General features: G+C 46.3%; 2 protein-coding genes and 1 pseudogene across 2 annotated transcripts; all 3 read right to left on the bottom strand.

The window, feature by feature from the left end:
• Positions 1-307: 307 nt before the first annotated feature.
• Positions 308-3,879, bottom strand: LOC125527500 (the record flags this gene model as incomplete). Its single annotated transcript, XM_048692012.1, has 4 exons — positions 3,141-3,879; positions 1,012-1,077; positions 735-950; positions 308-343 (listed from the first exon to the last, which is right to left on the bottom strand). Coding segments are annotated over exons 1-4 (1,057 nt in total), but the record flags the coding sequence as incomplete, so codon positions are not given.
• Positions 3,880-4,614: 735 nt separating this feature from the next.
• On the bottom strand, positions 4,615-5,304 carry LOC125527499 (annotated as a pseudogene).
• Positions 5,305-8,148: 2,844 nt separating this feature from the next.
• On the bottom strand, positions 8,149-11,288 carry LOC125527498 (LEAF RUST 10 DISEASE-RESISTANCE LOCUS RECEPTOR-LIKE PROTEIN KINASE-like 2.4). Its single transcript, XM_048692010.1, has 3 exons — positions 10,366-11,288; positions 9,687-9,719; positions 8,149-9,434 (listed from the first exon to the last, which is right to left on the bottom strand). The coding sequence occupies exons 1-3, from the start codon at positions 11,072-11,074 to the stop codon at positions 8,296-8,298; spliced, it is 1,881 nt and encodes a 626-aa protein (XP_048547967.1). The 5' UTR covers positions 11,075-11,288; the 3' UTR covers positions 8,149-8,295.
• Between the last annotated feature and the right edge of the window lie 663 nt (positions 11,289-11,951).

Here is an 11,951-nt window from a genome sequence, read left to right as displayed (position 1 = left end):
GTTATTTCCTTTTGCAAACCAGAAGTTATAATACCATTATTTCAAGACCATCAGCAGTTCACGTTTATCTTTCTAGAAGAGTACATGGTGGTAAAAGTAGCAACAAGCTAACTGCCATAAATTAATAAGTCATGTTAATATGCACAAGCTTAGAGTTGCTTGACCCAGATTTTTATTTCAATTTTCAGTGATCACAGACATGATAAATTTTGAAATTCCTATTTTGTCATAGAAAATCGCAAATAGTAATTGGCTAATATTTAAATCATTATATATATATGAAAAGATGGCAAAAAGTTTAGCATACCTATTAGTATAATCTTCTTCGCTCTCCTCTCACTACCTGGAATATAACATAACATTTATGAGTAAAAGCAGTGTCGTCCAATAGGACCACATTGGTTGTTTTTTCCAAAAGAAAAAGACAAGTATCATATATTAATCTTAAATATTCTGCCAATCATATATACAAAAAAATTACATTGAAAGATAGTGAATAACAATAGAATGGACTTCATATGTGAGTTTCTTTTGATTGAGCTACCATGTCGCTCAAATACAGGTTTGACAACAAAAAAGTTATAGGCATGTGTAGATTTAATAGCCATACATATTCGACAAAAAAACATGTGTTTCTTTGACATTGCAAACAGTGGACGGTATCAGTCTGCATAGCGCACAATTAGTGGGAACATGCGTGCTCTGTTAATTTATTCTGGAAATGACCTCTGTACCAGCATGATCTAGTGTGCCAAAAACGAAGAAAAAGCAATGTCTTCTGGCAAGATATATGAGCTTGTCGATTTCAGAGACAAGCAGGGAGTGGTTGATGTAGAAGATCTCGTGGATCTGGAGCCTGTATCCGCGGTTGTAGTACCCGAGGTAGGGGACGCCGTCGGTGCTGCAGTGGACCTGCAAACTGAAGTGCGCGCACCTATTCTCCCCAGGACCTCGCGATCCAAAACGGGGAGGATATGGTCAAGTTGCCGCATGGCTCGGGCGAGCACTCACCGTCTGCCGTCGTGAACATCGGTGCCAGCATCCTAGAGACAATACGAGGAAGAAGAACAGCATGGCCTGAGACATGGGAACATTACACGAGGAGAATTTCAGTCAATGGTTTCGGTGAGACAATGGTCTATGACGAGGAGGATAATTTTTTGGCAAGAGGAGATATGAACCAAAACCTGAACTGAATAATTCATAGTTGGAGGAGGGGATATGAAGAGGGAGAAATTGCGTGGATGATACCAAGATAAATAAATGGAGGGAAATGCGGAACGAACGACCAAAAATGGAAAACAATGATGTTGGATACATGCGAACTGAGTGATTTGAAGAGATACTATTGAAGGGAGAAGATAATATACGCGGTGCTAGCCAACTACTTTCACTGGTTCAGTGGACGCATTGACTTGTCCATACCCAGTAGAGAGAGTCAACATCCAAATGTCTCGATCCATATTTAGTTGGTGCGGTGTTCCACAGTTTTATTGCGAAACTTATTCCCACCGTAAAATGCATTGTTATGTTTAGAGCAAGTAATGCATTGTTATGTTTAGAGCAAGTAACTCGAGGCACGGAGCGTTGTCATTGTCAGAGTGTCAGTACAGTCCAATACATTTTTTGAAGCAAGGTGTGCACTGCTTCTTTCGGGTCTATTAGATGCACTTCAGGTTTTCAACTAGCAGCATGTTGTCTAATTCTGTGTGTTCAACAGGTACTATGTGAATTTGGAGGCAGGAAATTTGGAATAGCAACAAATAGATAGAGGTGGTGGGATGGGAGACTGAGGCCGGAGACTTGACTGGTTGAAGAATGATTTGTCGAAAGGACATAGTTCGGCAGAACCCAATGGTGCGATGCGTTGTGTCCTCACTCCTCACTACCACCGTTTCAGCACTTCAACTTTTTCACACAAATGCCATAGTTTATTTGCATGTTCAAAAGTGTAAGAATTGACTAGGGAATGGAATTCGATCAATTTGCAGTTTTTTTTTCTGGACTCCCTGCACCTTATGGAGCGCACGCCATCGGAGCAACTGCTGGCTACGCATTTGGGGCAATCGTCTGACGACACTATCCACTTCAAGCAATAATCCTTGCCTCATGATCGAGACATAATCAGACGGAAACCCAATAAACCGGCACGACGGAAATGTTGCAGGCTGGGGGCATGCAGTTCCCATTGGCACGCCAGGCACGGTTTTTTTTTTGAAAGCGGGCTGTTGTTGCTGCTCTGTTAAGCCAGCCTCACGCTGTGCCTGCCATATTATGGACCGTGAGGCCCAACTTTCGCATAGGCCCCAAGTAGTCCACTAGGCAACTTGGAACGGGCGGGCCAACAGTAGTACACCCAAACCAGGCCCGCAACACTACAAAGTGTCCATATCACTTTAATGCCCCCACTTGGGTTACAAGCTCACGCAACTGAGCTTGGCCCGTGTAGTTTTGGCTTGATGGGTTGTATTTCAACTATTTTTTCCTATTTGAGCTGTTTTATATAGCCTATAAATATTTAAAAAATATGGAAATAAATAAATAAAGCTAATTGCGCCGTGCCGTACCAGCCCGTGTGCCCAGCCTCCAGGCCCAGATACGGCCCCTGGTGTGCTGCATGCCGGGCTTGGCCCGTTTAGCTCGTGTTGTGCCGTGCATGCGTGCTAACGGGCCGGCCCAGCTGGCATGGTCCATTTGGCCAGCTATAGTCCAGGATGCCAATATTGCGTGGTGCAGACTTGTGGAGTCCAGAGTTCAGTGAGACTAGGCAGAAGTTATGTCGAAAGACTTTTATTCTGAACTCCGAACCATACCCTAGTTCAATTTGTTAATGATTTTCTAACGCTACAAGTACTGAGAGGGCTAAGTACTATGCCTTAGAGGGAGAAAGGAGACGAGCCCACAGGTTTACCAGACAGATGTAACTGCGCAAGGCTAATACTATGTGATCCGGAGAAAATCTAACTAAAAACAAGAATGTCAGCACATGTCCATTTGGCTAGTGTAGGCTATGGACAAGTCTTGCGCTGGCCGGTTGCGGCCAACATCCTCGGTCGGTGAGTAGTAAGTAGTAATAACATGATTAAAAGATCCAAGAAAGAAAAACATGATTAAAAGATGAATTGACGGGGTGAACTTACCTGGAGGGGGAGGTGGTTCATTCCTAGGTGCAGGTGCAGGGAGAGGAGGGGGCAGTTCCCATTTCAGGAGGAAGCCACTTTGGATGAGCCGCTCGTAGTGGCTCGTGTTCGTCTCGCCGGATGGCAAGCGCAGCACCGGCAAGACGATTGGAACGCAGCCCTCCAAAGCATAACTGGAGTAGGTCCCGGTGGGGTCGTATGGCACCCCCGCATGAACAAACGTGTTGCTTGTGTTCACGTACCTCATCGTCTTCGCCTGCACCAGTTCTTTATCCAGGCGTGCCGCCGCGGCGGCCTTCTCCGTGCAGTTGTACAAGATGAGTTCCAGGTTGACGGGGGAGATCTTAAACGGGAGGCCAAATATGACAGAGGTGTTCCAGATCGGCAGGCAGTTGTTGGACGCGTCGTGTAATAGTTGCAGCTTGTCCAGATCAACGACGCGCAAGCTGCGTTCCTCATAGGATATGTCCATGATTGCAAAGCCGCGACGGTTGGGCACAAAGCTCGGTAGAAGTGGATAACTGCCGTTATAGCATGTAAGCTCGAAGTCCAGCCGTCCAGACGAACCACATAATCTTCCTGTTTGCCAATCAGTGAGCCAGAACGGGGGGGAGATGGTGACGCTGCCACACTTGGCCAAGCAGCCATCCCCTTGCTGCTCCTCGGCCGCCACGAGCATCAGTGGCAGACACCAAACCCAGGCGAAGGCGAGGAACCAGGACCAGCAGCTCAGAGACATCGGGGCAGAAGGAGGGAAGATTGCAGTGAGAACTGGAGGGGGTCACACGATAGGTGCGGTGGTCGTGGGCTATGGGGACACAAACTACACGTAAAAGAGAACAGCGTGGTCGAAGCTTGAACCATATATGCGGACGGCAAGCGATTGGCCGAAAGATTTGACTGGAAAAATTGGACCAAGCGATCATCCTCCACGAAAATCCCAAATTGACCTGAGTCTGGACGGTAAGCCATGGCTTCTAATATAACAGCTTTGAGGGGTAAGCCATGACAATGACCTCCGTGAGCCCGTGATGTGACTGGAACCACGATGCTTAGCCCAATTATTTCGGTCCCGGCTAGTTTGTGTTCTTGTCTGCTAGAAAGTTAGGAGTAGATTCTAATCTCAGTACAGCCTTCATACTTGGCATGTAATTAACGGTATCCAACACAGAAAAAAAAAACAGTAACTAACACACACCAAAAATACTCTCTAATATACACTTGCACATTTCTATATGTACAAATCACGTCTTTTTTTATTCTAACGTTAGGCGTTAGCCACTGCGTTGTGGAACTTGGCCAGGGTAGAAAAAAGTAACTTCTTAAATAGGTAACTTAGAAATAGAAAATTCATGGAATTGATTGCTAGCACATCTGTCAGAAGAGTTTGTTCTGAACCTACTGAGAACACTAAGTACCAATATGATTGATTGCTTGGCTTAATTAGGGAAATCCAGCAAATTAGGCACTGCGGCTAGCCGAACTTGATTAAAAAATGAATTGACGGGGTGAACTTACGTGCAGGGGAAGGAGGTTCATTCCATGTCAATAGGAAGCCATCGCTGAGGAGCTGCTCATAGTGGCTCGCGTTCGTTTCGCCAGCCGGGGAGCCCATCACCGGCAAGATGATTGGAACGCAGCCCTCCAAAGCATAGCCGTTGTAGTTCCCGGTGGGGTCGTACAGCACTCCCGGGCGAACAAACGCGTTGCTCGCGTTGACGCACCTCATCGTCTTTGCCTACACCAGTTCTTTTCCCCGGCGTGCCGCCGCTGCGGCCTTCTCCGTGCAGTTGTAGAAGATGAGTTCCAGGTTGACGGGGGAGATCTTAAAGGGGCGGCCCAGTTTGGCAGAGGTGTTCCAGATCGGCAAGCAGCTGTTGAAGATGTTGGGCGGGTCGTGTAATAGTTGCAGCTTGCGTAGATCAACGACGCGCAAGAAGCGTTCTCCTTAGGAGATGTCAATGATTGCAAAGCCGGGGCTACCGGGCACAGAGCTCGGAAGAAGTGGATAACTGCCGTTATAGCATGTAAGCTCGAAGTCCGACGGCCCAGGCGAACCACATAATCTTCCCGTTTGCCAATCACTGAGCCAGAATGGGTCGGAGATGGTGACGCTGCCGCACTTGGCCGAGCAGCGTTCCCCTTGCTGCTCCTCAGCCACCATGACCGCAAGCATCAGCGGTAAACACCAGGCCCAGACCAGGATCAAGAATCGGCCGTGCATCGCATCACCAGTAAGATTTAGAATTTGTCTTGGTGAAGGCTGTGGGGAGACTGAACTAACAGTGAAGAACACTAGCTGGAGAATGAATGGTTTACGTAGCCTCTATTCTATGGGCAATGCTACCGAGTCCACATGTCCTTGGAGGACCAAAAGACTTTGACTCTTCTAAAAAAATCAATGTTTTAAATAACGGGCTATGAAAAATAGCGACGGGCCTCCAAATCAGCTATAGCGGGCTAAAACAGGCTATGTATGAAGGCGGTCATTTAGCGGCACCGCTATAGCCGGCTATTTATAAAACTATGAAAGAAACAAAGACTTTGACTGGTTGTGTAACGAGCTCAGTAAAACACCTAGGGAACAAGTCTCGGCTCAGTAGTGAGGACTAGGCAATAGCCTAGTGGCAAGGTCGCTGTGCCGCCAACGGCGGCGCCAGGAAGAGAACTCTGTGGGGTCAAAGCTAGGCCTTTCCCCTCCCTTTTGCTACAGTATTTGCAACAGTGAAGACGTAGACCGGCTGCTTTGACAATGGCGGAAGGGGCGCTGGCCAGCGAGGCGACCTGACCCTGCGGGCAGCAGTCAGCGAGCTCTGGCTCCTCTTCTCCAAGCTCGTTGTAGACTCCATGTCCAAGGCTCTGGCGTGGCAATCAACAGCAGCCTCAAACTAGTACTCCTAATCTTCTTAGCTTGACGGGAACTAAAACATTGGGGAATAAACAAAGGGATTGAGCCTGGCATCGATCGGAGAGGGATCCTCTGACGTATGGTATCCTGCCGTTGGGCCACTGATATGTGGGTCCGGGTCCACATGTCAGTGGGCCAACGACACGTCAGAGGAGCTGCGTTCGGGAAGACAGATGGGAGATTCATTGGCTGGGAGAGAGAGCACGTGAGATGGGATGGCTTTCTTGCTAGATGGCCCAAATTTTCCACCATATGAGTGAATGACAGTGGGGTCAGCTGTTGTGACCTGTGGGTTCAAAGAAGTACTCATAGCTGGGGTTCAACAGGCAACTAAAAACCTGTGGGGTCAGCTATAACGTGGCTTCGCCGTACCTTACAAACTGAAGTTCGACTTCTGTCAGGGGTTGAATTTTCCATAATCTCATCCAAGTGGGCTTCTTCTATCAAAATATGTCGTGGGTGCTAGTGCCCATGGATCTCATTTTTTTCCAGCTCGGTAGTGGACTACCGTTGACTGGCTGTTCTTCTCTACAGCATCATGGGCCAGTCTGAACTCGGTTTACCTAGACTATGGGCTGAAGTCACCCGCTTGGCCTGCTCAAAGCCCCGCCCTCTTGGTGTGGTTACAAGAAACGGGAGGCCGAGAGCCCAAATCTGCCACTGTTACTGCCGCCACTGGCTGATTCGCCGTGCCACCTCCCATGCACCGGTGCCGCCGCATCCCGCAGATGCCGTCGTGAGCCACACAACATACTCTGATATGCTAAGTTCATGGATAAGATACTTCAGTCTTGAAATGAATTGTTGCAATGTTTAGCTTCACAATGATGCATCCAATCCAGGTTACTGAATTTTGTAGGGCCGTGGTTCGAATAGAGCCTCAATCACGCTTACTTTGATTTGGAGGCCTAGCTGTTGCTTGCTTGCATAACCCTGCTAGTTGTCTGACTTTGACATACCACTCGGGTGCCTTTCAAAACTTGGAATACCAAACGCATCCAATCACCCAAATAACTAATATTTGCTTTATTCCTAAGTATACTTTTCGTCCCTCAACTCTTAGTGAAATCTAGATTTGGTCCCTCAACTTCAAAACCGAATAACTTGCACCTCCAACTAATGAAACCGGACAACGTTCGTCCCTGGTCTCGATTTCAACCGGTTTTGGTGCTGACTAACCCCGGTTTTGACCTGTGCCGACTCAAATTTTCGCGTATTTTTTCATATCCGTGAACTTTTTGAAATTCACATAGTTTTTTCAAGGTTGCGCGTTTTTTTCAAAAATAAAGATACCTTTTTCAAATCCGTGAACTATTTTGAAATTTGTGCACTTTTTTCAAATCCATGATTTTCTTAATTTGCGTACTTTTTTCAAATCAGTGTATTCTTTCAAGTTCGTGTAATTTTTATCAAATCCAAGTGTTTTTTTCGAATCCATGAAGTGTTTTTGAAATTCGTGTACTTGTTTCAAATCCGTATACTTTTTAAAGTTCGTGTATTTTTTTCAAATCCGAGTTCTTTTCCAGTCCATGAAATTTGTTTGATATTCAAATACTTGTTTCTAGTTGACATAATTTTTCAAATCCACACAATTTTTTTTCTAATTTGCGTAAAAGAAATTCAAATCCACGTACGTTTTCAAGTTCGAATGAATTTTCAAATCCAAAAAAGGACGCGTGAATATGAATAAGTACGTCAATTTTAAAAAATTACATGAATTTGAAAAAACCACATGAACTTTAAAAAAGCACACGGATTTAAAAAAAGTACGTGAACTTGAAAAAAGTGCGTGGATTTAGAAAAAGTACACACATTTTTAAAAAGTTCACATATTTGAAAAAAGTACCTGAATTTGAAAATATTAAGCAGAATTGGAAAAGGTACGCAAATTTGAGTCGGCACAGTCAAAACTGGGGTGGGACAGCACCAAAACCGGTCAAAATCGTGACCAGGGATGAATCTTGTCCGGTTTCAGTAGTTAAGGGTGCAAATTGTCCGGTTTTGAAGTTGAGGGACCAAATCTAAACTTCGCGAAGAATTGAGGGATGAAAAGTATACTTTTCTCTTTTGGTTTCTATCAAATACAATAATCTCAAATGACTTTTCCTTATTAAATTGCGCAACCATTCTTAGTAGAAACACAATGCGATGTTTGAAAATAAATATTTCTGTTACACACTGTAATATCATAATGGTAATGCAGTGGCAATTCGAATTTACATTTGTCCACATAATCCTACTTTTGGACTATGGTAACAGAGAAGGGGATGCGGAGCAATACGATGATCTGTAACCATAACTTGTATGCGACGACAAGTATGACGGGATCGAGGGACATGAAAGGAACGGCTTTGGTGGCATCTCCATTTCGTTGATGCTCTTTTCCAACATATCAATCACCTTGCTCATCGAAGGGCGGCTTTCGGGGTTAGTTTGTATGCACCATAGGCCGACCAAGGCCATCTTTCTCATGGCCTCTTCAAGGTCGCATGGGACTTCACAACTTTGTACCTGTTCTGTTATATTGTCATAAATCCGGTTTGGAAAATACACATCACTTGAGCTATTGGTAATCCCTTTTCCTTTATGTATCCTTCCTCCTACCATTTCCAGGAGCATCATTCCATAGCTATAGACATCCGACTTTGTAGAAACGACTCCAAAACCTCTAGAGAATACTTCTGGAGCAATGAATCCAATAGTACCTCTTGCTTCGGCGACAGAGAGGATGCTACCGGCCTTGAGGTGACACAATTTCGCTAAACCGAAATCTGCAATCTTGGGACAAAAATCTTGATCTAGAAGTATATTCTGAGGCTTGATGTCAAAATGGATGATGCGAGTACTACATCCTTGATGCAAATATTCCAATCCTCGTGCGATGCCTAGTGCTATTTGCTGTAACTTGTCCCATCCAATAACTAGATCTGAATTCTCTATGTAAATATACTTCTCCAGTGAACCATTAGCCATATACTCATAAACAAGGGCTCGCTTAGCTCCTTCTAAGCAAAAACCGAGCAGACCGACAATGTTAATATGTGATGTCCTACAAATGCTAATTGCCTCATTTAGAAACTCATCTCCATTGCCTTTGGAAACTTTTAGGAGCTTCACGGCAACCACACAGCCATCTTGTAGGCTACCTCTAAATACCGTGCCATATCCACCTTCTCCAAGTTTATCCTTGAAAGAGCTAGTCATTTGTTTCAGCTCTGAGTACTTGTACCTTTTCGGAGCAAAAGATCCATACACCCTCAGCATTTCTTCCATGCTTGATTTACTACCAGACTGCTTTGGGAGGATGAAAAGACTAATCTTTTGCTTATGTCGGTGCACCCCCCACACTAGACATGTTAGCAAGCTGATTGTAGCAGACAGAGAAACTGTAAAAACAAACAAAAAGTGAACATCATTTAGTAAAGTTGATAGTATATCAGTATGTGTATGAGACTCTGTAAACTATCCCTTTTCTAATATAGCCATTTAGGAGTCTTTCAATTTCACGTCATTAAATTAGAAATCTCCATAATTTGGTTAATTTTAGACTTAGCAGTTTGCCTTTAGATAGCGTCAAAGTATGAAAGTTTGAGACAAAGTATCATGTATTTTATGAGCAGAAGCCATGATAGACATACCTATCAAAATTAGCTTCTTGTTGTGCCTACCATCTGCAGAGAAATTATTATGGTTAGTCAATGTAAGTATCAATCACGAAATAAAAAAAACATCAAAATGAACCATGGCAATTTGACAGCCAAGCGCAACTAGCTATTAGAAATGTACGCGGCATAAGCAGATCAAAATTTGAACCCCAATGGGTCAGTAGACCAACATCACATCAAAACCTGTAGTTTCTAAGCTGTCATGTAGATACAAATAGCAGCATCTCTCAACATATCAGCTCAGCTGAACAAACAAAAAATAAAGAGGATAAGGGCATCTCCAACACGGACTCTTAAACCGCCACACAAAGCGTCTGACATCCCTGCCCTACCCAAATCCTCTCACTCGCCCTTTCCCGCCTGAAGCAATCAGCGCCGCTCTAGAGCGTTCAGTGCGGCATTCATGCGTTCATCCGTCATCAGATCATTCCACAAAGCACAACGCGTTGACCAAGTCAAAATACTAATCTCAAATTGGAGATCTCAATTGATTGACAGAGCTTCCACGCATAGAGAGCTTAGTGAATTAAAGGATAAGTCACTGACATGACTAATTTGCTTTGTTCGATTAGGAAGTGCAAACAAATTAGGCACTGCTTGTCCTAGTGTGGCTATGAACTTGATTAAAAAAATATTTTGTGGTTGAACTTACGTGCTGCTGGAGGCAGAGGGGGAGGGGGGTCCTCCCATGTCAAGAGGAAGCCATCGTCGATGAGCTGCTCGTAGTCGCTTGCGTTCGTCTTGCCTGATGACGAGCCCAGTACCGGCACAACGGTTGCATCGCAGCCCTCCATGGCATATCTGGCGTAGTTCCCGATCCGGTCGTGATGCACTCCCGCGCGGACAAACACCACCCACTCGTTCCTGCACCTCACTCTTGTCTGCACCAGGCCACTATCCCGACGTGCAGCAGCCACTGCGCTTTCCTTCGTGCAATTGTACAAGATGAGATTCAGGTTGCCGAGGTCGATCCTGAACTGGGTGTCCAGTTTGGCGGAGGTGTTCCCAATCTTTATGCCGCAACCGCTGGAGGCTTCCAATAGTTTCTGCTTGCCTTCATCAACGACTCGCAAGCTGCGTTCCTTGTAAGAGATACTGTTGATTGCAAAGCCGGGGATGAAGGGCACGGAGCTCCGTAGGGTTGCACTGCTGTTATTATAGCAAGTGACCTTGAAGTCCAAGATACCACAAGATCTTCCCGCGTCTGTCTCAGCGATCCAGAACGGATCAGAGATGGTGAGGTTGCCGCACCTGTTGGCCGAGCGCGGGCAGCCTTCGCCTTGCTGCTCGTCAGCCCCGACGAGCATCGGGGGCAGCCAGCAAACCCCGATGAAGACTAAGAACCAGTAGACAGGAGCCATCGGAATACAAGACTTGTAATTTGTGTCAGCAAGACACAGAAGGGGAGCAAACAAAATTGGTGATCATGCATGTGCTGTGTGGCAAAGAACGGATGCTTATGCTGTATATGGTTGGGGAATGGAATCATCTCATAGTTCTCGTACGTCTAACATGGGAACTCCGTATCTTAATTGACGGAGCAAAGGGAAGACCTGGAACGCAGTTATGAGTGGCTGCAGGACTTTTGAGACATGATGATATCACGGTTGTTGTCCTAGCGCTTTCATGTGCCGAAGCAAGAAGATACTAGATGAGAGGTGATGCCGATTGAACAACACACTATTTCCACTTGACAAGGTTAAACCGAGCATCTCCAACAGCCGCGCTAAACTAGCGCCGCGCCGTAAATTAGACCGTTTTAGCGCGCGCGCAACATGGCGGGTCGCTTCAGCGGGCGTGCAAAAACGGCGCGCGCGCTATAACGGGTTGGGCGCGCGGTTGAAAACACTTACCCGCGCGGCGTATTTCGGGCGCCAGCTACAGCGCGTGGCACACTCGAGCGCTCGCGCCGCACTCTCTCCTCTCCTCGTCCTACGCCCCGCGCGCGCCGGCGCCGGCGCCCTGCCACCCACCCATGGACGCGCACACCGGCGCCCCGCTCACCCCGCTGTACAGCCGCGACCCCCCCGCCGCCGCCGCCGCCATGGGAGGCATGAGTTTTGCTTCTCTCACGGGAGGCATGGGTGCACCTCCGGCCGCCATGGGTGCAATGTCTTTCAATGTGCCTTCTCACACACATTCCCATGAAGATGCCGTTGAAGATCTTGCCAATACCGTCGGAGCTTCACATGATGCGGTGCGTGATGCGGTGCGTGATGAGGAGAGGGAGGAAGATTC

The sequence above is a fragment of the Triticum urartu genome, unplaced genomic scaffold (assembly GCF_003073215.2).
Source record: "Triticum urartu cultivar G1812 unplaced genomic scaffold, Tu2.1 TuUngrouped_contig_411, whole genome shotgun sequence".
In the NCBI taxonomy this organism is placed as follows: domain Eukaryota; kingdom Viridiplantae; phylum Streptophyta; class Magnoliopsida; order Poales; family Poaceae; genus Triticum; species Triticum urartu.
Note: the sequence above shows the minus strand (reverse complement) of the source record. Positions and strands in the feature narration are given on the sequence as shown.

Excerpts from the sequence above, each read along its gene's own strand:
- LOC125527498 (XM_048692010.1), bottom strand. The coding sequence starts at position 11,074 with ATGGCTCCTGTCTACTGGTTCTTAGTCTTCATCGGGGTTTGCTGGCTG. Across the intron at positions 9,720-10,365 it reads CCCTCTGCCTCCAGCAGCAC|ATGGTAGGCACAACAAGAAG; the intron begins GTAAGTTCAACC and ends ATTTCTCTGCAG. Across the intron at positions 9,435-9,686 it reads CAAGAAGCTAATTTTGATAG|TTTCTCTGTCTGCTACAATC; the intron begins GTATGTCTATCA and ends TTGTTTTTACAG.